At 35.3% G+C, this 25114-nt stretch overlaps 1 protein-coding gene and 1 long non-coding RNA gene across 3 annotated transcripts in view; one reads left to right on the forward strand and one right to left on the reverse strand.

Moving 5' to 3' along the window:
* The window catches only part of ANKMY2 (ankyrin repeat and MYND domain containing 2), a 36582-nt gene that overhangs the window by 3170 nt on the left and 8298 nt on the right, over positions 1-25114 (reverse strand). For both annotated transcript variants that reach the window (XM_038556991.1, XM_038556992.1), the window contains exons 3-8: positions 20696-20834; positions 18700-18798; positions 9751-9911; positions 5289-5503; positions 4390-4525; positions 1366-1494 (exon numbers count right to left, since the gene is read on the reverse strand). In XM_038556991.1, the coding sequence (XP_038412919.1) occupies positions 1366-1494; positions 4390-4525; positions 5289-5503; positions 9751-9911; positions 18700-18798; positions 20696-20834 (879 nt within the window). The remainder of the gene's footprint in view (positions 1-1365; positions 1495-4389; positions 4526-5288; positions 5504-9750; positions 9912-18699; positions 18799-20695; positions 20835-25114) is intronic.
* LOC111098778 lies at positions 4414-9755 on the forward strand. Its single transcript, XR_005369497.1, has 3 exons — positions 4414-7481; positions 8351-8525; positions 9592-9755. It is a non-coding gene; the product is annotated as an uncharacterized LOC111098778 (long non-coding RNA).

A 25114-nucleotide genomic window follows, 5' to 3' on the forward strand; every position in this document is an offset into this window, starting at 1 on the left:
AGTGACTCACTCTAAATGAAGGGAGTCAGTCAACAGAGAAATGGGAAAGAAGCATTCCAAGCAGAGAGATTATCTTACACAAAAATGCAATTAGGAAAGTGAATTATATGTTGAAGGACAGCAAAAAGTTTGTGTAAATGGAGTTTAGAATTTTGCAAGATTATATGCCAAACACCATGCTAAGCCCTTTATATAAAAAGAACATATACTGTAGATTGTTTCATTGGTCCTGACTCTTATTTTTCCCTTCATGTATACACTTTCCCATGTGACTTCAAAGTTCTTTTCACTGAAGGGAAGGAGAATTCACTTTAAACTTGGCTATGTGGTGTGTTTTGGCCAAAGGAATGTCAGAGCATGACAATTTCAAGACTAGACTTCCAAGGGATCTCATGTGTTTCTACTTGTTCACTTTTACCTCTGCCATCATAATTAGAGCCGGCTCAGCCTGGTCTGCTGGTCCAAAGAGGATAAGCGATATGTGGAGAAAAAGTGCCCCAGCTAACCCCAGCCAACTGCCAACATGGGAAATTAGCAAATGATTGTTTTAAGTGTTTTATATGCAGCGACAGTTAACCAATGTAGATGGTCTCAATGAATTCTCACAACAACCCCATTTCACATACAAGGAAATTGAGGTTCAAAGAAGTAATTAAAGGAGATGAAGCTGGAGGACTAATTAGTTAAATCAAAATGTAATGGGTATGATGAAGATGCTTAAGAATGCTAACTTTACAAACAATAGGAAATTAATATAATTCAATTAATTAATTAACATAATTTATAGGGTACACTGAATGTACAGAGAATCCTTGTGATAGTGTGTGTGAGAAGATACATGCATTCCAAAGATAATGCTGCCAGAAGTGGGGAGTATAGTTCAGAGAGCTTAAAGATTGGTGGCAGTAGGAAGGGAGTTGTAGTTTTACAAGGGAGAGATGATGAAGAGATTACAGTTCAAGTCACCATCAGAAGATTTAAGATTGCATATTTATGAACTGTCCTATTCTAGGTCCTTATATCAGCACCTGTCTCAATCCCTTACAGAGAATCTTTCCCTCCTTCATTCCTTCATTTACTCATATTCTTTCTCTCCTAGAAGTGGTCTGTGCAGAAGCTGGGGCAGCCTACAAGACTGACAGAAGACAGGGCACAGACCTACATTTATCCCATACTTCTCTTCCAAAATTATTTTTAAGTAGTAGATGCATTGAATTAGCATTTACACTATATTAAAATGTATTAGAAAACTAATGTCAACCATTATATGTTTTTTTAAACCATTCTATTTAGAGAATATTAAAACTTCAAGTTGGATATGAAATCTAAGCCAGATCAATGAACTTCAAAGAACTTCACTCTTACCATCTTGCATACGGAACATCTTTTACTTGCTCCCTTTTCGCCACAGGTAGTGCAAAATTCAACATCCACAAAACCCACCTGACCAGTGATGGCTTGGGTAAGTACAGAGAATGCAGTAGGATCAGAACCCTAGAATAGGTACGAAGAAGAGAAAAACACACTTGAAAATCACCATGGAAAGACTATAGAGATGACACTTCATAAACAATGTTGTCTAGAAGCAGGCACACAGAGACAATATCTATATGGCTAGCAATGACACAGACTTTATCTGCATTACCTTATAAAAGCATGGCCGTTTGTGTGAACTACTGCTTCAGAAACGAATTGATGGTATGGCTGAATAACGACATGGCATCTTGTCACTGTTAGGTGGCAAGAACTCTTTCTTCTTTTTTTTTTTTTTCTAAAGATTTTATTTATTTATTCATGAGAGACACACACACAGAGAGAGAGAGAGAGGCAGAGACATAGGCAGAGGGAGAAGCAGGCTCCATGCAGGGAGCCCGATGTGGGACTCGATCCCGGGTCCCCAGGATCAGGCCCTGGGCCAAAGGCAGACGCCCAATCGCTGAGCCACCCAAGGATCCCGAACTCTTTCTTACATAAAGTCTCATCCTCTACCTTAAGTAAGAATTTGTTTAGGTTACCAGAGCTCTTCCCATGGAAAGATATTCAACTTAAAAATGAACAGGATGCTTTACTCAACATACCCTATAAAATCAGAGACATTAGCTAGTCTTTCAGAAGTTAAAATATATGCTGTCAGTTGATAAAGCAAAACATCTTTAATAGAATTCTCTGTTACAATGCTGATGCAACACTTCTTAAATGCAGCCATGCCCCACACGTCCTGCTGAGCTTTGTGACAGGGAGAGGCCAGAGACCCACCGCAGGCAGACAGGTCCAAAAGCTCTGCAGGAGGGCCCAGGCATCCACGGTGCGAGAAAGTGCCACAGGGGATCCTCATGGCACAGCAGCCAACCCTGAGAATTACCAGGCCACAGGAAATAATACTGCTTCAGAGGCTTGTGAACTCGTGAGTTGAACAAAACGCATTAGAAAGTAAAGACTGGCTAACTGGGACATTCACAACCACAAGTGTTCCAGATAAATAAAGTTTTCAAGAGAGAATATGTAACTCTTAAAGAACAAAAATTTTAAGGAGAGAAAGTTTTCTAAAATGCATGATATACCATCTCATCTCTATTCATAAACCTTTTCTCAATGACTCATATCACTAAGATAAACTAACAATTACACTGCATAAACTTGAATGATAATCATTCCATGATACAGAGCTACAATGAATTGTTCAACCCCACAATGGTCTGCTTTGACTTTTTTTAAAGTATATCTGGGCTATTTTTAGTTTTACTGTTTTCCCCTTGGAAGGTGGAATGTCAGCTACCTCTTGTTAGTGTTGGAAACACCCCCTGGAGGCAGTGCTAGCTGCTTCTCGGCATCTGTTCCCACAACCACTTCACTAAGAGAAGCATAATTTCATTCAGCATAACATGGTTTAGGCCAGCCGAAAGTGCTCATTGCCCCCCAGACAACCTGTGAAGCTAAGAATAGTCACATTGCACAGGTTTCTGAGAGAGCTTGTGTTTGCCACGATAGACCCCTTTCTTTTTTCTTGCCTGCCTGAGATAAAAATGTGAGCTTGGAGGAAGAGCATCCGATGCATTGCAACCATGAGGTCATAAGCATGTGTATAATCTTCTTTACAGCTAAAGAATATTGGGTGAAAAAATGGGAATCGATTCTTGAGCCACTGTGACAGATCTTGCCTACCTACTTTTACACTTCTGAGTATATGGGAAATAATAAACCCTACTGATTTAATTTGTGGTTAGCTAAAGTTTGATAGGTGTACCAAAACACATTCATAATTGACAAACCACCCTCATAAGCTGCTAAATTTAATCTTCTAAATGCCCAAATACCAAATAGCCAACTATATTAAAAAGTAAGGGTAAAAAAAAATCTCTATATGAAATCATGGAGAACTCTCAGGGACAAATCAGTGCATGAACTTCATGAAACCATCCAGTCTCTTGAGGTCTTTCTTATTTCATGGTTCTGAATAGATTCTTAATGTAGGAAGAAACATCTAGAATCCACTTGTCCTTATTTTTCTCAGTGAGAAGGATGGGACAGCCTAGAGGAGGCAGAGAAGAACCCACACTGCCTGAGGGCAGGAGGAAGCCATGGATGGGACTAGTGTCAGGATCAATTTCTTACCCAATAGAAAAAGGTGATAAAGGTTTTGATTGAAATATATTAAAGCATGACTGGTGTAGCTACAGTGAACAGAAATGTGTTCAAACAGGGAGTATCTTAGGAAATACTACTTAAATATATCGAAAAAGGGCAATAAATAATTCAAAGAACAGATAATAAGTTGACATTTACTTCCTATAGCTGGGAAGTATGAATGTAATTTTGAGAAGTATGGAAAATTTTATCAGAGGCCTTAAGGTAGAATATAAGAAGCTGAGACATACCTTGAGACTGTATGAGGACATACAATGAGCCTCCCCATGACTCATCCCTTCATATCTCCAACCAAGCAGACACCATCAATAATCATTTCCTACCTTCATCCAGTGTGGGACTTTGTACTGGTTTTTCATGAGTTACAAGTGTACATGTGTGTATCTGTATTACATAGCAAGTGTACCCACCTTTATAGATTTCACAGAGGTCTTTAAAATGTAATTTTCCATGTAACCATCTACATTCCAACATAGGAAAATACTATTTATTAAACCATGAGCTATATATATAAAAATGAAAGAAGGGGATCAAGAGTGGGAAACAGATGAACAGAAACAGGGTTAAAGGTATATCCATTGCCATGTCTATTCCTGAAAACTGTCCAAAATAACAAATAATTATTTTTCTGTTAAGTAAATAAATTATTAATAAACTAATGCTAAAGAGAACTTGCCTGTGATTGTACAAAATAGGGTAATTAGGTCTTACTGGTAGAGTTAACTTAGTTATGAGGAGCCTTACAATTTCAACAGGAGCAATGCTTCGCACCAGCTGCTGGAGGAGTGTGGCTTCACAGTAAGGAAATTTTCTGATACTTTCTCTTATGATCTTTTCTTGATATACGGGAAAGCCATCAGAAGCTCGGCCTTTTAACAAGCTGAAAGATATTTTTTATAAAGTAACTGAAGTTGAATCTCAAAGCATTTCCTCCCAACTGAACCCATGAACTTTTAGTTTCTTTGCTACTTAAGATTTTCATGGTCTCTTCAAATCATGAGGATAGACTAATTCAAACTGCTGTTCTACCTGCATGTTAGGCTAGCCCATATCAGGTTTACAGGCCCTGATATGTATTTATAAAAGTGACCCCTGCCATAAAACACACTAACCACCGTTACCGGATTAGCTAGTTACTTATTACCATGCCAGTTATTTGTACAAAGTGTGAAAACTCTCATTAAGTTACACCCTTCTGACATAGTCCACTTTTCTCAGTAAAACTATGGAGGAATTTGACCCTTGGTGGTCAGAGAACAAGGATAACATGCAGCTCTCCCAGGTTCAGTAATGGAGATAAGCTGAGCACCATTATGAATCCAGAGCCACAACCTACGGCATGGCATACCCATCCTCAAAGTTGGACTTGGGTTACTTTCTACCTTTTACACATCTACTTAACTTCTCCAAACTTCAGATTCCTCACCTGTAAACTGGGGATAACAAAAACATCATTGAAAAAGTAAAGTACTGAAAAATCACTCAATCTAAATATAGCATTGCCTCTTATTTCCTACAGACTATGAACCCAACAATAACAACTGCTGCTAAAATGCTTAATATTTTAATCTATAATGAGTCTTCATATAACAAAACATTATCCATTTGGGTATATTTTACACATGACATGGGAGAAACAGTACCTTTTGATCAGAGTGTCCAGTTTATTCTCTCCATCTTTTAAGAAGTTAATGCATTTCTGAAAGATACAGCTGATGTAATGCATTTTCATAGCCAATACTTCATTCATGTCTCTTTGCTTCATACATTTCTCACAAATTAAATCCATCACTTTGTAGCATTTATTCAGAGCGGTTTCTTCTGCCAGCAGAGGATTCTCATTTATAAGCATCACGATCTAGAAGAAATTCCAATGACCTTAGAAATTCCATGAGAGGCTTTTCATTGTACAAATTAGATTTTTAGTTTTGGTTGATTTCAACAGATAACCAAATAAAATCTTTCTTAGGGTTATACATTTACTAGGTTAATTCAAATTAGAATGCAAATTGCCAATGATCAAAGTGAAAAAACTAATATAGAAGGACCCTGGCATCATGAGAGTTCTTGAAATCTGTATATATAAGCTGTCCCATGATCTGTCATCAGGCTGAACCAGGTGTTAGTATTCCACTGAGAGTTATGGCTTTAGATTCTCTGTTAAAAGCACTTTTACTAAAGCTAAACACAGCATATTTACATATGCTTTATATACAGAATCAATTCAAGCAATCACTACTTATAGCTAACATTACTAGAATTTCACAGCTAGGAGTACTATAATTCTCATTCATTCTTATTAATTCTAAGGAAATGAAATTTTAAAGGAACTAAGTCTAAAAATAAAAAGTGTATTACTTTCCAATTAACTATATTTCTCTGTGGAAATTTTTATGATATGCTTCTAATCTTCTATGGTGATGAGAATAGGTCAAAGAGGAAAGCAAAAATAGCCTTAAAAAGAGGAATATTAGAGAGTTATCAAATATGATGCATTATGAGTCCCACACATCTTATATATGCACAGATTAAGTACAAAATCAGTGTAAGGAGTATTTTTTACTGGCTTTGTAATCGGATAATTACCTACCTGAAGGTCTGCACAGGGTATGACATAACAGTAATGTAAACACATGCATAACATGGGCACAATTGTATTCACAGAGAAGTCAGTGTTTGTTAACCTATGTGTTACAGCTAACTACCTATCCTGGGTAATGTAAATGTCAGGGAATTACAGATAGCAGATTTCATGAATTAGATCCTTTTCTTCAGACATGAAGAAAGACCATTTGTTAACTTATGTAAATCCCATGCCTAGTCTCCTACCTGGAAATTTAACATAGATTAAGTATTCTTGTGAAATCAAAATATTATTTGTACTTATTTTTGATACTACTAGATTAATATATAATCTAATATTTTACTTAAAGTATAGCACTCAAAAATAAATGAGGGGTCAAGAAATAAGTATAATGAAAAGCCTTGTTGATAAATTTGCCGATGACTTATCAAAAATTAACTTTTGGCAGGGAAGGCTCATTAATTACATGTTTATATTTCTACTGTCAACTGCCACCATTTGAAACTATTCAATATTTTTGTGTAAAGCATTTATTATCAAACCATAGGATGTTAAACTTAAAAGTAAAAACTTAAAAAAAAATCTCAGAACCCAGACTAATGATTTTTTCTTTGTTATGACAGTAGGCTTTATTTCATAATATGCACCACTATACCTAAAGAAAAATGATATACAACTACAGCTTTACTATGAGCTTACTGAAACATTTCATAGATACACACAAAAGAATAATATTTGAACTAGTTTCCTTCCTTTAATCTCTGTAGCATTATAAAGCCATCCATTATAAAGAAAATCTCATTATTAATTAGTGAAGAGAAATAAACATATTCCATTAAGCATAAAAGCCTGATACCACTCATCTCCCAAAGAACGTTAGAATATATTCATACAGTGGCATTTTGAATTATTTTTATTTTTTAAATACCTTTAAGAAAAAATTATCAAACCAACGATTCTGGGCTTAAAAAGTTAATAATCAAAGACAGGATCACTTGGGTACATCTGTCTCCTGACTACTTAGGGACCCTGCTCAATTCTGTTGTAATTTTTTCTGTGATTCTGTTTTTTTTTTCCCCTATAACCTCTGTATTCCAGGCATCAGCACAATTCCCAGAGTCCCTGTTGAAAACAAACATCCTTAATGCTACAAGAGCCATTTACCCTTGACGCAAATGCAGCTGTGTTAAGTGCACTGTAGTGAAAAGGTGAATTGTGTATCGAGGAAGATTTCTGTGCTGCTTTTTAAAAGGTCTGGGACTTTATAGAATGGCTGTTAGTTACTTTTTTATAATATACCCCAGGAAGACCGTGGCTGGCTTGGAAAGGGGTAAAGCATTGAAAATAAGGCACCACAAAAGCACCGTACAACTTTTATCCAAAGTGTGGGAGAAAAAAGGTTTTCAAGTGAATAGATCATTTATACCTACAAAAAGCAAGGTCTGATGTGAAGAAAGGAACTATAATCATAGAATAATGTCTCTTATAAGACCAAGTGTGCTAAAAAAACAAAACGTAGGCTATTTCAGTTTCTATATCTTTACCATTTATTGCCTTCATAAATATACCCTTATTTTAATTTATTCAAACATGTGCTTTTAAAAATAATTAGAGATACAATAATTCTTAAGCCATTTAACCTGAGAGTCTAGGTTCCATGTAAAATAAAAAAAATACTCCAAAGGCTCAATTATCACAATTATTGAGATTATTGCAAGCTCAAGGGGGTAGAAACATAGATATAAAAGACAGTGAATCAGAAAAACAGAGAATTTCTTTAGTCTAAACTAGAAGATCCTATAATGCTCAGGCTGGAAGGACCACAAGGGCCTTGTAAAACCACACATATTTTCTACATCGAGAAATACTATATCCCTAGGAAAATTCTTGTCTTCCCACCCCAGCCTGTCCCACCTCTAAAAAAAGAATGCCATGGACAAGGAGTTAGTTCCTATATAGAGGTTCTCTCTTCACCTTTATATGCTGGGGGAAAAAAAGACAAACAAACTATTGATACTGAAGCTAAATATTTTTTAAAGGTTAAATTCTAAGTTCCATGTAATCTCCATCATAAATATAAACATTCAGTTCATGGCTGAATTTCTTTTTTTCCCCACTTAGGTTCACAACAAGTGTTACCTCCTGGGGTTCTTTCAGGATGTGTAGTAAAACATTTGAGTTTTGAAATAAAAAACAGAATAGACTCCACTAGTCTATCTTATGGAAGAGGATCTGCTAGTTTGTCATCCTTCTTGCTGGCCAAGAAAACTCATTTGGGTGGAATGCCATATGACAGGTATGTTTTGTTGGTTTGTTTCTTAAGCTTCAAAGTCTGTATGCAAAGTGAAACATCAATAAAGTAATAACCGGACATATAATTTGGAACTTATACCTTCAAAATGAGTGTCAGTCTTCAAAAGAGTCACTTTATGAGAACTGTCCACTTATTTTAATGGTGTTCCGGATGTTCCACAGATTCACTATAATAGACTTTAAGGGAAATCTATTTCATTGCATTTAGAGTAACATTTTGTATTAAGGGAAAACCTCAATCTTTGATCCAATTTACCATCTTGCTCACCAGATAGTTCTGAATTACTTTCAAATCTACATATATTATGAAGAAAGATATGAATAATTGAAATTTGAAAAAGAATTCTTTTTTTTTTTTGAAAAAGAATTCTATGGGTAGCACACACAGAGTTTTCTGTAACGGTTCCTTGAGAAAACTATACTCATTTGGATTGATTTATAAAAAATAAAGTTAAAAAAATTTTTTGTAAACAAAAAAAGGCTGTATGTAAACTATGAAGAAAAGAGCACTGAAAATAGTTCAGAATGGCTCTTGAAGTGTCTCTGTTAAGCCAAATGAACTTCCAGGTTGGTCTAAAAAGTTGGATCATCTGTGTGATTTGACTAATACTGGAAGAGCTATATTACTTAAGGGCATCAAATAGCTACTTGCATTAAAATACGTGCTCATGATTTCAGAACATTTGCTGATAGGATAATTGTTATATCCTACCCTTCCAAAATCCCCACACCAGTCTGTGTACCAGGTTCCAGCTTCTGCGAGTATTGGCTGCTATGGGCTCAGAGCTGCCTCCTGCTCCAGAAACCTGCCTTTATCCATCGGTAGTTGCCTTCTTGGTTGGCAGTACCTGGGAGCATGTCCTCTCCTTCAGGGGACAGGCCTCAGTTAATGGCAACTGAGTGATACAAAAGCCTGCTCCCTTGCCTCTCTGGAGCCCTAACAGTTCAGAGCTCCCAGTGAGATGAGGTGGAAGGTAGGCTTCAGCTGAACCCACCTCTTTGCCTAGCTTTTCCTCCTGGTCCAGTCTGTGTCCCTAACTCTCTTTCAGGTTTCAACTGAGAGCACCCACCCCTTCACTGTAACAACTGAACAACAGGCCCCATTTCAAGCTCCACATCGGCAAGATCCAACCAAGACGACGATGATCTTATATAATTAAGAGCAGTTTAAACTCTGAAGCAATATTTAAATAAAAAGCAAACACTACCTTGACAGGATGAAGGTTTGTTGTAGTAATAATTTTGTGCAGTGGGCCTGCCAACTTTGGAGGCAGTTTTGGCTCTTTATCCAGTCCCTGGGGTTTAGTGTAATAATCCAATCTCTCTCGAGGAAAGAAATTGTTGATTATAGTCACACAATCATGTTGACCTTTTAATAGAAAAACAGGAAATTTGTTATTTTATTATTCAAAATGTGACATTTTCCATTTTTTTATTATTTATGTTGCTGTATTCTCATGAAGTAAACATGCATCAACGTCTTTAATTTTCAAGAAAAGAGAGTAGAAGAGGAGAAGGAGGGGCAAAATGTTTTGAGGAACATTTATAAGCATGCTTTGTGAAGTCCAAAACATAATTCCCTTTTAAAGACACAGAATCTATAGTACATATGAAGATTATGTGGATACAAAAAAATGGATTTCAATTTATAATTGACCCTAAATATTTGATATAAGTTGCTTGTTTTCAATTAAATTTAAATGTATCTTCTTACACCCTTACAGAAATGGTCATTCTTTCCTAATCACATCTAGCTTTCTTTACACAAAATATAAATTTATTCTATAAAAAGTTAATAATAATAATAATAACAACAATATACTCATCTCCCCAAATTTGAGAAAAGCTTGGTCTCTTTGTAAAATGAATTAGAGGGATCCCTGGGTGGCGCAGCGGTTTGGCGCCTGCCTTTGGCCCAGGGCGCGATCCGGGAGACCCTGGATCGAATCCCACGTCAGGCTCCCGGTGCATGGAGCCTGCTTCTCCCTCTGCCTGTGTCTCTGCCTCTCTGTCTCTCTCTCTATCATAAATTTAAAAATATATATATATAAAATGAATTAGAGAAAAAGTTTTGCTGGCATAAGCTTGGAATTCACAGTATGGCTTCTTAAAGATCCCTATGCCACTTGTCTAAGCCATCTCTAGAGGTAAAACTGGTTCTATGAAAGCAAAACTGTCTATGGAAAAGCTGGTGGCCTGAATGTGTATTCCTGTCACTTCCCCATCTCCAGCTCCCTCACCACTAACTCTCTGGGGCAAGGAAGTGGCCACTCTAGGACAAGCAGGCCGAACCTGCAAGGCACTTTCACAGGTGCAGGCTTTTGGGATCTTTGGAGGAGAGACTTCTTCCTCTTTTCTGCCTGCAGAAGGCAAAGGAACCTGCCTCCCAGCAGCAGAGAGTCCTGGGAAGTAGGTTCAGGCACTGGGGCTCCCAGAGAGTTGGGTGGCCTGTGTGGTCCCTAACCACTTGTGCATAGTCTTAGGAGTGTCTGCTTGATCCAGCTGACAAAGGTGATCTGCAGGGGGATTGCACTGCAGACAGGGTGGACTGGGGTACTTGAGGCTGGTAGAGAGCCCTGCTTGCCTGGGATTTCATAGAGTACAGCAGTTTCCCACTTGTGTCTCAGTGAGGGCAAAATATCTACTGATTTGCTGACCCTGGGCCCACAGGTGTAGAGACAGTGGCCCTTCCCTTCACTACTCCATAATTATGTCAGCTCTACCTGGCTGCCTAGAAGATATAGAGCAAAGTACCCAAGGGGATCCAGCATCACAGAAGACTATGCATTGCCTCCAACAGATGGCTTCTGTGGTGGGAAGTATACTTACAACATGGACCACAACCACAACCGAACCACAGCCGTATCACCAAATTAGAACACTGAAATTAAGTAGACCAATTACAAAATGTAAAGTTTCGTGGACTACAGAAAGATTCGAAAATTTAAAATAGACAAAAAAAAATTAAAATAAAATTAACAGACAAACTGAAAGAGGTAATCCAGGTTACTACTGAAGACTAGAATAGTAATGTTGAAGATGGAGTAGATGTAATATCTCAAAACAGAGAAAAATGAGGAAATGGAAATAAATTATTATGGAAGAGATGAGAGCTGTAGGGAGGATCCAGGAAATGTAAAGGTGAAAAATAATAGAAATCCCTGAGAGAAAAAGAGAAATGGATAGGGAATTAATAATTAAACAAATGATAGAAAAATATGTCCCTCATGTGAAGGGAAATTTTAGTGGTGATCACAATCTCGTTTTTGGTATTCAATGCTGTTCTTAAGTACCGAAACACCAGGTTGGTTTGTTTGTTCTTCCTTTTTGCCTTTCCTTTTTTTAAATTGATCAGAAAGCTCCAACATATGTATCTTGAGAAGTCAAACAGTAATAGCATACGTTAAAAATATGAGATGCTCTGTTAGGCAAACAATCATCTCCACCTCCATAATGTTCATAAAGGGAAAGACACTTAGAATCAAGCAAATCCCCTACTATAAGCAGGAAATGAACATGACAGCATCAAAATTAACACAGGTCCCTGTGTGTGGGAATTTGTAACTGTACAGGAAGGAACGAGAGATGAAGACAGACTACATTGTTTTCTTAAAACACAACCTATATCCAGCTTCCATTAGCAGATGTGTGATGCTATTTAATAATAATAATTTTAAAAAGCGTTCTAAAATCACTACTAAAAAGGGAGTGAAGGGATGGGGTAACTGGATGATGGGCATTAAGGAGGGCATGTATGTAACGAGCACCGGGTGTTACATATAACTGATGAATCACTGAACTCTACCTCTGAAACTAATAATATACTATATGTTACTTGAATTTAAATAAAATTAAATTCAATTAAAAAAATAAAATAGCTCCTACAAAAAATCAAAATCAATAGAGAAAGAGCTGAAAGTAAAGGAAATGGGGGGAAATATGGATTAAGCTTGTTGCTATATTTTCTTGTCAATCTCTCCACTAATATAGTCAGGAAAATCCCCATGAACAGTTGGCAATATTTGTACGTAAAAATACTGGCTATATAACAATGACACTATCATTGGACTAGAAGTCTCTTTTGTAAGAAGGACAACATAATATTACTTTATTTTTACTTAACTTCAGGGTTAATCTTTTTTACATTTTAGATAATGCTTAGATTATCTTAATATTTTATTTTAACTAATCTGCTAACAATTAATGTTATTAGAGTGATATATATTTAAAGTTCATAAACTTTAACTTAATTTACATTTGTGTTTATAATTGAAACAATTAAATATTTAGTTTTACTGGTGTTAAATTAAATTACTTAATTCTGAATAAATACAAATAAAATAGTACTATTATTACAGAAAATAAATGCTGGGCAGGACGGTGGGCGGTCAGTGTATCATCTGGGGCCAGTATTACCTTCTCTAGACTTGAGTCTTCCTGACTGAATGGGCTCACTGAGTTGGTCCTGGGCAGGATTAATGAGAACACGCACACACACAACTAAACACATCTTAGTAAAAATTTTTTTATTTTTTAGGATAAACTGAAATTGAAACACCCTTCCAGAATGAGAAATGGAAAGTTTACAAAGGAAAATAAATTCTCATTTCCAAACATTTACAAAAGCATGAAGTAACTTCTATATATGACTGAGGAACAGAACAGATACAAGGACCATGAAACTAGCCCTGGTACAGCTCCCATTCCAGAGAGAAAAGTAATTTCGGTTATGATAGGTTCCAAACCATATTCCAACCATATTCAATCTGAGAAGGTCCTGTAACCCAAACCTAAATGGGAACAGAGAGCTGAAGATGGTGGGGGAATGGAGCACACCAGCCGTTAGCAGCAGAGATGGTTAACCCGAATAATGGGTGGCAGCAACACGACTCAGAAATTATTGTGTTGATCGTGAGGATTAGTGAAAGAGAAGTAACTCATGGCGAATGACAGTCTAATAACATTTTGATACTAAAAATACTAAACTCTCTCAGCAAAGTCCACAGCTGGTAGCAGTGGTGGAAGAAGAAAGGAAAGGCGTGTTGTCTGACAAGGCAAAAACAGAAATTGTGGAGAAATACATGACTTAGGAGGATTTTCTCATGTTAGAACTGCTAAATAGGCAAATGCAGTGCCTTGGGGGTGGGCCATGGGGATAGTTTTGTTCTTGCTTTCAAGGAAGTGACAAATACGGGTTTAATTAGGAGTACTGTGAATAGGAGATAAGCATTAGTGGAATGGGAAAGCATTCTTGACCTTTCAAATTAATAAAAGAAGAAAAAGATGTACTCTGATATGACCAGGCCAGCCATGTTAAGGAAACACACACACACACTACACGCAAGCACAAGCAAAAAAAAATAAGGTAAAAGAGGAGGAATGCAATCAAGTTTATCAGTAATCCTATATACACATAAGCTAAATATCTGTTAAAAACCAGAGACTATCATTTTGGGTTAGAGAACAGAGCACACCTACACGGGTTTATAAACATAGGAGTATAGCAGTAGTTACCCTACTAAAATGAAATAATAAAGATTGAAAATAAAGAGATGGGCAAAGAGATTATTGATAAATGCAAAAACTCAAAAAGGAATCAAGAATGGCTACAACATGTAAATTGGTGCAGCCACTCTGGAATGGGTGAGCGGGCAGGGTAATTTGGGTGATGAGCACTTGATGGATGTTATTTGCAATTGATGAATTGCTAAATTCTATCCCTAAAGCAAGTAATACACTACATGTTATCGTGAATTTAAACAAAATCTAAAAAAGAGAGAGAGAAAAGAACAGTCTATCAGAAAAAGTAGAAATAAAAACTAAAACAAGACAAAGAGTGGCATTCAGCAATCTAAAAACAATAGCAATATCATAAAAAATAAAGAGCTAAAAATACTTCTATTAAAAATAGGAGAAAAAACCAGATATGCCAATTTTCACTATTATTTCTTCTTACTTGGAAGCCTGGAGCTAATTCAAATAGAAATAAACTCCAATTAAAAAATATATAAACAACAAAAAAAAGAAATTGAGATTCTAATAAAAATGACAAGAAAAAAACAGAAATCCATAGCTTTCTCCTTATTACCTGTAACCAGCTAGAAATGACAGTGTGGAAGTAGTGGGGGGAATTCTCCTTACAACATGAGCAATAACTATCAGCTATTTAGAAATAAACTTTAAAAGAATGTAGTTTTATTTAAAAGAAAGAACATATGTGAAGGGAATCTGATGAATATGACCAAAGGACCAAAAACAAGTAAAAGAAACAAACAAACAAAATATATGTATAGGTATACCATGCAATTGAATAGGATATCTTATCATAGAGTTGTCAATTCTCTGCCAATAATTACATAACCATTTAATGAAAGTCCAATAAGAACAAACAACAAAAACAAAAAAACAGGGGAAACAATGAAGGAGGAAAGTATTCAAAGAGAAATAACTGAAGGGAACATTTTAAAGTCAATGTGATCAAGGGGGATCCCTGGGTGGCTCAGCGGTTTAGTGCCTGCCTTTGGCCCAGGGTGCGATCCTGAAGTCCCGGGATCGAGTCCCGCATCAGGCTCCCTGCATGGAGCCTGCTTCTCCCTCTGCCTGTGTCTCTGCCTCTCTCTCATGGCTATCGTGAATAAATAAATAAAATCTTTAAAAAATAAAAATTAAAAAAAATAAAGTCAATGTGATCAGACAACGTGGTATTAATATAGAAAATGACAAGCAGCCCCATGGAAGAGAATATGGGATCCAGAAATAGATACCACATATAAGAGAATTTAACGAACCACAAAAGTGGTATTTCATTTTCAGTGGGAAAATGTTGAGTGGTTTCGTAAGTGGTACTTCACAATTAACTAAATATCCAGGGGGAAATGAACTTTAAAAAATTAAATCTTGAAAACACACATACACATAATCTGAAGGATATTTAGGAGAATACTTATCTAACCCATACTCAAAAACTCTTTTGTCAAGACAAGAAACATGGAAGCTATAAAAATGAACTATTTGAAACACATTTGATAAGAAGTTAGCATCCAGGGATCCCTGGCTGGCTCGGCAGTTGAGCATCTGCCTTCAGCTTAGGACATGATCCAAGAGTTCTGGGATCGAGTTCCGCATTGGGCTCCTGCATGGAGCCTGCTTCTCCTCCCTCTGCTTATGTCTCTGCCTCTCTCTGTCTCTCATGAATAAATAAATAAAATATTAAAAAAAAGAAAGCATCCATAATACACATAAAGCTCCTCAAAGCAATACGAAAAAAGACAACCCAAAGAAAAAATAAGTAATGAGTATGAGCAGCCACCCACAGAAAAGTACAGATGACCAACAACAAAAGCAGCTGAATTTCATGAATAATAAGGGGAAAGTACATTCACAATGTAGCATCTTTGCAGCTATTAGATTGGCAAAAATGAAAGAGTGAAAACACCCAGTTCTGATGAAGACATTAATAGGAATGTGAATTGCTATGTCCTCTTGGAAAGCAATAAAGACTTATACTAAAATTAAATATATTCAGACCCTGTGTTTGAGTCATTGTACTTCTGAGAATGTGTTGCATGTACTTCCGACAATGTGTTGCACATATTAAAGCATCACCATGTAAAAATGGAAGATCAAGGATCATTATTACTTTATTCATTGTGAAGTGATTTTTAAAAAATTGTCAGCTGGGCATCTGGCTCTTGATTTCGGCTTAGGTTGTGGTCTTGGGGTCATGGGATTGAGCCTTCCGTCCAGCTCTGTGCTCAGTGGCAAGTCTGCCTGTCCCTCTTCCTCTACTCCCCACTCACACATGCTTTCTCTCTCTCTTAAATAAATAAATATAATCTTAAAAAAATAACCTGTAAAATTTAGCGATAGGGGAGAGCTAAATGAACTCTGGGCACCTGTATCAGAGAATATTATGTAGCTGCTGGCATCACTGAATTGAGAGCTACAGAGATGATGAGAGGGACTTTCAAGGCATACTGGTCAGTGAAGGAAACAAGTTACAGGGAATATATTTGTATGATAAATCTTTAAAAGATAAAATTTTTTAAAAGATAAAAATCCTGCACATGTGTGCACATATTTATGTAAACCTTTCTGCTGGAGGGCAATAAAAGGGGACAATGACTTTTTAAAAAGAGTAACCATAATGGAAAATATGTCAATCAAAGAGTTTAATTTTTGTCCATGAAATTAATCTATACAGATTAAAATGGAATGAAAACATCATTCTTAGTTCTTTCATTTTAAGATGGGATTGTGGCCAATTTCTACCTTAGATTTTTATGGATATAGTAGTGTTAAGAAAAATAAAAGGAAAAGAGCATTGGATTTATTTTGGAAAAATAGGCTCCTCCATTTCTAGCCCTGTGATCTGAGGATAGTCAGCAAATCTCTGTCTGAGCTCTGTTTTGCTACATTGTGAAATAATGAAAACTTACAGAGTTAGGTAGAACTTTCTTTGATCTAATTGTTGAGCATCATGGCACAGGTCAGAAAATGGAGGTCTCTGGAGGGGAATGGATTTGCCTATGATCTTGTAATGATTTAGCAGCAGACATGAACTAAAATATGAGAATCAAGATTCCCAGATTAGTCTTATTTTCCTCTTGTACTGACACCCTCAAAATTAGCTTGGAGGTGAGTTAGGGACAACCAGAGCACCCTTAATTGTGGCAAATAAATATTATTCCTCTGAAGTTTGTACTGAAAAACTATACTCTTCTCAAATCCTCCTAAAATTGAGATAAAATAATATTTGCTCTGACAGAGGTGTCATACAGTGACTCAGTGACTATCTGACTTATACACTGGTAGCTACCATTAGCTACCATCTAGTAGTTTTCAAATAATTTAATAACAAAATTAAACAAAATATTTGGTTAATGCTTCCTATATCAGACTAATTCCCACTAGATCTCAACTTAAATGTAATTTCTCTCGAAACCCCCTTGGAATAGGATAAAAGATCCCTCTCTTTGGTCTATTTCTATGAAACTCTTAAGTTTTCCCTTGAAGTATATTTCTACAATGCTTGTCACTGCTGTTAGCCTCTAACTGCTATGAACACCACTGTAACCAAAGTACCTAAAGTGATGCTTGGTGTGTAGACTATGAACATTAAGTATTTGTTTAACAATTTATTAGTCTCACAAAAGCCCACTTGCTGCATTCTCAACAAATCAGATATTTATATATCTGCTTCTCCATTTATGGGCCATCGTCCTTAACTGCCAACTCAATGGGACCAAAATAACAATGATCAGATATTCATGCCACTTTCTTTAAACCTCTCATATTATGCCCAGTAAAAGGATTAATATACCAAGAAATACTAGGCACACACAATAAGTGTTTGCGCTTGATGAGGATGATAATGAAGTGGCTATATATTATTGTTAATGTTCCTTCCTATGAAAAAAATTGTACTGTTGAAATTTTTATTAGGAACAGTAATTGATGGCATCCATTCAGTGGTACCGGTAAAGCTCCTTAGGTCAGCATCTCATTTAATCTTTTCAATAACCATGAACCAAGATACGATGAGGAAAGTGAAGTTTAGAATAATTAAGTAACCTGTTACTGAGTGGCATAACTGGAATTTCAATTGAGGATTAATGACTTCACAGTTCATGTTCTTGACTTTAGATTAAACTACTTCCCTTAAAGAAATAAAAGAAAAAAAAAGAAATAAAAGATACTCATTCAAAGCATTTAACTACAACTAAAATGGTCCCATTATTCTTTGTATTTCATGAAGTAGAAATTCAAAATAGCTTTCTCATTTTCTCCAAAGTGTCACTGGATAGTTTACTAAGTTAGATAAACCCTAGTAAACTGTAAACATTTTTCTTTTTAAAAAATAAACAGGGCAGCCCTGGTGGCTCAGTGGTTTAGCGCCACCTTCAGCCCAGGGTGTGATCCTGGAGACCTGGGATCGAGTCCCACATAGGGCTCCGGGCATAGAGCCTGCTTCTCTCTCTGCCTGTGTCTCTGCCTCTATCTGTCTCTGTCTCTCGTGAATTAAATAAATAAATAAATAAATAAATAAATAAATAAATAAATAATAAACATGACAGCATTTGCACTTTGAGAAGCAAAATGATATTTTTTCATGGAGGACACTTTGGATACAACTTAAAATTGCCATAAAAACTCACCCACAAAGGCTGCCATCTGAGCTGCTGTTCTTCCTACAGAGTTTACAACATCTGTCTCAGCACCAGCTTCCAACATTACCCACGTGATGTCTTTGTTACCTGACGTTAAAAAGGAACATATCAGTTAATATTAAGGAATGAATAATTCAAATACCCTCTTCTAATTTACCTGTACCTTTTTCTCCATTTAGTTTTAGGTTTCTATCTTGTGAATATTTTCATTTTTTAAAACATCATAACTACAATAGAGGAAAATAATATAAAAATCCTCATAAAAATTAACCTAATTTTTTATAAAGCCCTTTCAGGCAATACAAAAATAGGATAGAATTATCACTTTCTGCTAACAAAAAAAAAAATATATATATATAAATATATATATGTTTCTTAAATATAATGCTTAGTGTAAAGTCAAAACAAAAAGTATCAACAATAAAGAGAGATAAAATGAAGTCTCAACTTAGTATCTACTAACCCATCCCAACCCTCATACCCACAGGCCCTGGAATAATGATTTAACAGGTGATGGTCTATTTTTCTATATTCTTTTCTCTCTAAACATCCATTTGCCTTTATTCTATTTGCATTCTATTACTAATGTAATCATTACAGATATTTTGCTATTATAAACTATACTCAGTGGCCAGCATTTTCCATTAATTTTTGCAAGTTCAAACTATGATTTCCTTAGGAACAGTTCCTAGAAAACACTGCAGAATCAAAGTTATGCATATTTTAAATGCATTTTGCTAGGCTGACTTCCAGTAAGGTTGGGCTAATGTGCATATCCCAAAATGGTACAGAGAAGTCCCTATGCCAGTGCTGGATATTATCACTCTTTCTTAATCTCTGCCAATACAGTAAGTGACAAACGACCATTTATTCTTCTAATTTGCATTACTTTGCTTATTAGTGAAAATGTCTTATATGCTTATTAGCCAGTTGTATTTCTTTTGCTCTCTACTCAACTTTTGATCCAATTTTCTATTGCAGGACTTGTTTCTATATGATTTATGAGAACTCCTAATATATACTGATATAACCCCATAAGACATGAAATAAATATTTTCCTTAGTTTTTCACTTGTATTTTACTCTATATATGGCATATTCTATATTTGGAAATGTTAAGATTATATATAATCAAATTGGTCAATGTTCTTTTTTTTTTTTTTTTTTTTTTTTAAAGATTTGTATTTATTTATTTAAGAGAGCATGAGAGAGAGCACAAGCAGGAGGAAGGGCAGAGGGAGAAGCAGACTCCTCGCTGAGGAAGGAGCTTAATGTGGAACTAGATCACAGGACCCCAGGGATCATGACCTGAGCCGAAGGCAGATGCTTAACAGACTGAGCCACCGAGGCACTCAATTTTGTCCTTTTTGAATTATATATTTATATATCATACTCAGAAATGCTTTCCTGTTCCAGGCTTATAAAAATACACATTACTGTTTTTAAAGTGTGAGAATATTCTATTACATCTTAATTTTCTTTAAAAAATGTACAATTACAGATTAACTCCACTTAATTTTAAATATTTCCCAGTTGTCTTTATTCAAAATCATAAGCAACAAGAGTGAGTTTCTGATTAGATCAGCATAATTTAGTACATAAATCTAAGTGAAGCAAAGAGGTCTATCATAGCAGCTATTTTCTTAAGAGAACAACAAAGAAGTTTTCAAATTACTTCAAAATACAAAGATACAGAGCATCGATATAACTAACCTGAAAGAATAATGATCCAACTCCTTAACTCTACACAAAATAAATTGTCAATACAATCAGGTAATTTAAATACATAAAGAAATATAACACCAAATTAACTATATAACATATTTCACACATTATAACTTTTCAAAAACCAATTCCTACCTTTTCTATAAGAACTGATCTTAAAATTACTAAATAAACATTTACTTTAAAAGTATTCATGTACTTATAACAAATTAGAATGGGTGACTAAAATTAATATATCAGAATAAATGTTAAAACTTCACCAGAAAGTGCAGCAAACATGAGGGCTGTGTATCCATGTTCGTGTTGATGACAATTTACATCAGCTCCATGTCGTAAAAGTAATTTGCACATATCAAGTTTTCCTTTATATGCAGCATGCATTAGAGGGGTCATTCCATTCTTTAACAGAAAGGAAAAAAAGTATTAATTTTACTTATTCACCTCTTCCCCTATAAACAGCTCCTGCAATTAAATTAAAAACATAAAAAGAATATGAATTAATAAATTCATCTTTATAATCTGTTAAGTACTTTTATATTGATTCCTCACTTGGATCTTCCATAAACTGCTGAGGAAAATCAATGGTTTTGTTACTGATTTTTTTTCATGGGTTAGCAAACAGATTTAGAGACTTGCTCAACCTCACATAACCAGTAAAATGGCCAGGCAGGGACCAAATCTAGATCATCAGGGCTCTCATCTCTATCACATATATTTAGTTCCTGGGAAAACAGATGAACCAACAGATACAAATACATAATTTTTTTTTTTAAAAAACCCTCAAAACAATTAGAATGCCTATCAAAGAGAAAGTTGAATGAAGCATGTTATATCCACAACATGGAATACTGTGAAGCTATTGACTGAATGCATCTGTCTCTATTGAACTGGGAAAATTTCCATAAATTACTACTGCCAATGAGAAAAACAAGACGCAGGAAATGTATATTAAATTAATGTACATTAAATTAAATTAAAACAATGATCCCCAAACCACATATATATTTTAATTATATATATGATTTGGTCATACATGTGATTATATAAATATGAGAAATGGTGGTATTTACACTACCTTGTTTAGTCTTCATATGTTTTGTGCATATACAGTGTAACATCCAACCTTATTTGTTCTGGGTATCTGACACTATTTGGTAGATAAATGAACAAGCTGTTCTCTATAAGTGAATTTCCAAAGTAAACCAGGATAAACTATATAAATGCTACAATCTCAAAGCTGTTTTTCATTAAAAAAAAAAAAAAAACACACTCCAAAACATAGAATCTCTTGCTGTAGTAAGTCTCTGAATGTTAAAATACTTTGAATTATTCTTTATGACTCCACACTATTATTATGAACATAAGCCATCAATATTCTTGAAGAACTACTAATGTGAGAATTATAGAAAGGCTGGAACCTTTCAAGTGGCTCTCCAGGAGATATCTCAGTAGTAGTCAATGTTTCTTAAGAGTAATAAAACATTAATAAGATTATAATGTTAAGACTCCCTTTACACAAGTATATACAAGGATGAGGTATTTCAAGGTTAGGAGTGGCTTGGGTGGATATAGGTAATCAGGATCTTACTACAGAGGCAGCTTTGAGGAAGTGGGAATGAACTCTATGGTTATTACCTTTTGAATAAGGCAAAAATGTATTCAGAACAGGACTAGGGTGGTAGCCCCTGAAGGATGCGATAATCTGAATGTTAGAAGCTAGCATGCAGCATGGGTGGGGGGAGTGGGAAGGAAGGACACGGTACAGGCAGGTGGGCAGTTAATCACACAGCAATTTCATCCTACAAGGAAAGGTTATCTAGTTCTGAGTGAATAGCCTGACACTGTAGTACTGCCATATGTGTGTGTGTGTGTGTGTGTGTGTGTCTGTATGTATGTGTATATATATATATACACATACATACACACACATATAAATCTAAAGCAGCTTTCAACACAATGTGAAAAGATGCTTAAGAATTAAGATGTGCAAAATTTTTGGATGTTACATTGCAAAGTGTCCTCATTTATTTATGTCTGCTTGTGTTTTAACTGTCCTCTGTATTGATCGCTTCTGTCCATTTACCTGTCTGCCTCCCTGCTTCCTGATACTGTTTCCTCTTTTTTTTTTTCTTAATTTTCTTTCTTTCTTTCTTTCTTTCTTTCTTTCTTTCTTTCTTTCTTTCTTTCTTTCTTTCTTTCTTTCTTTCTTTCTTTCTTTCTTTCTTTCTCTTTTTCTTTCTTATTTACCAGCAATCTTAACAGGGATTGATTTTTAGAGCCAATCCATGAGAGATTTTTAAAGAGGCAATGAGTAAACCCAATCAAATCATTTGTATAATCTCCGAACTGGTTATTTCGGTCATGTCTATAACACAGTGTATGTTTTCTCATATCAAATTTCAGTGCTGGGTTGGTTGATCCTGGGTAATAGAAGCCAAACATGTGTTAAGTGATAGTTTACACTAAGCTTTTCTTTTCTTTACTGAGGTACAAATACATACAACATTGTATTAGTTTCAGGTATACAACATAATGATTTGATATTTGTATATATTATAAAATGTATATAAACTTTTCAAGTAAGTGGGTTCACATATACTTTCCTATTTCTTAGTTTAATAGGTCATAAGAACAAAAAAAATTACACATTTTGAATTCAATGATTACTATGCACTATCTTACTTATAATACTGTTTGTTATTTGTGGAAGCATTTCAATGGGCAAAGAAAAAAGGAAGTAACATTAATAAATTTTGATGTTCTACACAGATATAAAGCTACCATCCTATAAATTATCTAGTCTTTCTAGTATTTTTATATTTTCCAGTATAAATATACCAAGAGAAGGAACTGTATAATTTAAAAAGTTGTCAATCTACTAGACATAGAATATTCCCATGTTTAAAAGAAATTAAATTGAAAATGTCATATTCTAGTTATAAAAACAGACTAAGTTAGTATCAGTTAGAAAAATAAAATACCTAATGTCCATCCCTGTTCAAATTAGGAAGGCCGAAAGAAAATGTTTCATAAGATATTATCATAGTGTTATATATAATTCATCAGTTATAAGGGTTTTATTTTCATATTTTCATATCTTAATATTTAATATCTTTAATATCTGAAATTGAGTTGTACTTTATAAACACTGGAATCTTACATATTATCACCAATCTCCACCCCCTTCACTTTTTAATATCTCTGAAATCTGGATGAGTCTTAAAACCTATGGCATCTTAGATTCAATGAAACACCAAGACTAAAAATCCTCGCTTCCTTGTCATTTCCCAAAGGCAACTTTGGAAGAAGTCTGCTTCACTGAACTATATGAAAAGCAAGCAGTTACAATTCCTTTGATATTAATGACCCTAAAAAGAATTGAAGCTTCTCTCCTATAATTCTTGTATCAAAGAATTTATCAATATTAGCCAATTACAATTCTCTATCGTTACCTAAAGCATTCATTCAGCAAACATTTATTGAGTGCCTAATATAAGTCAGACATTGGTGGGTAGCAATGAACTGATTCCATGCCCCTCCAGTCTAAGTCCCTGATATTTAAATTTCCATTGAAGTTACAAGGCAGGCAGTAATACAAGTGCTATAGAGAAAGAAAGTCGAGTAAAAGGGAAACAGAATGCCAGAGAGTAAAAGGAGATTATTATTTTTAAAATGACAGTTAAGAAATGTCTCTCTGGGCAGGTGGCATTTGAACAAATCCTTTCCTGAAAGGAGCAAAGACACAGAGGATTTAAATCACTAGTGGAAGAATGCTCCAGGTAAACAGAATACAGGTAGGAGACTCTCGGGGAGAGGAGTACTGCCTTCAAGAAACATCAAGAGGGGATCCCTGGGTGGCGCAGCGGTTTGGCGCCTGCCTTTGGCCCAGGGCGCGATCCTGGAGACCCGGGATCGAGTCCCACATCGGGCTCCTGGTGCATGGAGCCTGCTTCTCCCTCTGCCTGTGTCTCTGCGCCTCTCTCTCTCTCTGTGACTATCATAAATAAATAAAAATTAAAAAAAAAAAAAAAAGAAAGAAACATCAAGGAGGCTAAATCTGTCCCCAGTTTACTCAAAGCATCTCCAGGAATCTCCTTGTCTTGATCCTCATTCTTCTAAGGTTTTAACATTAAGTATGCTATTGTTTGTGGATAAAGGTTTCCACAAACCTTTATCTTTTATCAAGTTATAAACACACACACACACACACACACACACACACACACACAAAACCTATTCAATCCTCATCTGTTAAGTGCTTTTACCATCAATGGATGTTAAATTTTATCATCTGTTGAGATGATCATATTTGCTTCTCTTTTATTCTGTAATATAATGGATTACATTGAAAGATTTTCTAAAACTGAACCATCCTATCATTTCTGAAGAAACCTTACTTGGTTATTATATCTAATTATTCTTTTTTTTTTTGTGGTAAAGTTTTTTGGTAATTATTCTTTTCACACCTATTGGATCAATTTGGTAGTATCTTAGTATTTTTATGACTGAGTTATAAACTGAATTGGGGGTTTTCTTCAGCTTTTTCCTATTTTAGCATTAGTGTTGTGCTACTTTTATTAAATGAGTTGGGTAACTTCTTTTTATGACCTAACAGTACACTTTGTGTAAAATGAGAAGTCCTTGAAGTTTTTGTAGAGCTAACTCAGGTTTGCAGCTTT

Source organism: Canis lupus, chromosome 14 (genome assembly GCF_011100685.1).
Source record: "Canis lupus familiaris isolate Mischka breed German Shepherd chromosome 14, alternate assembly UU_Cfam_GSD_1.0, whole genome shotgun sequence".
Classification (NCBI taxonomy): Eukaryota; Metazoa; Chordata; class Mammalia; order Carnivora; family Canidae; genus Canis; species Canis lupus.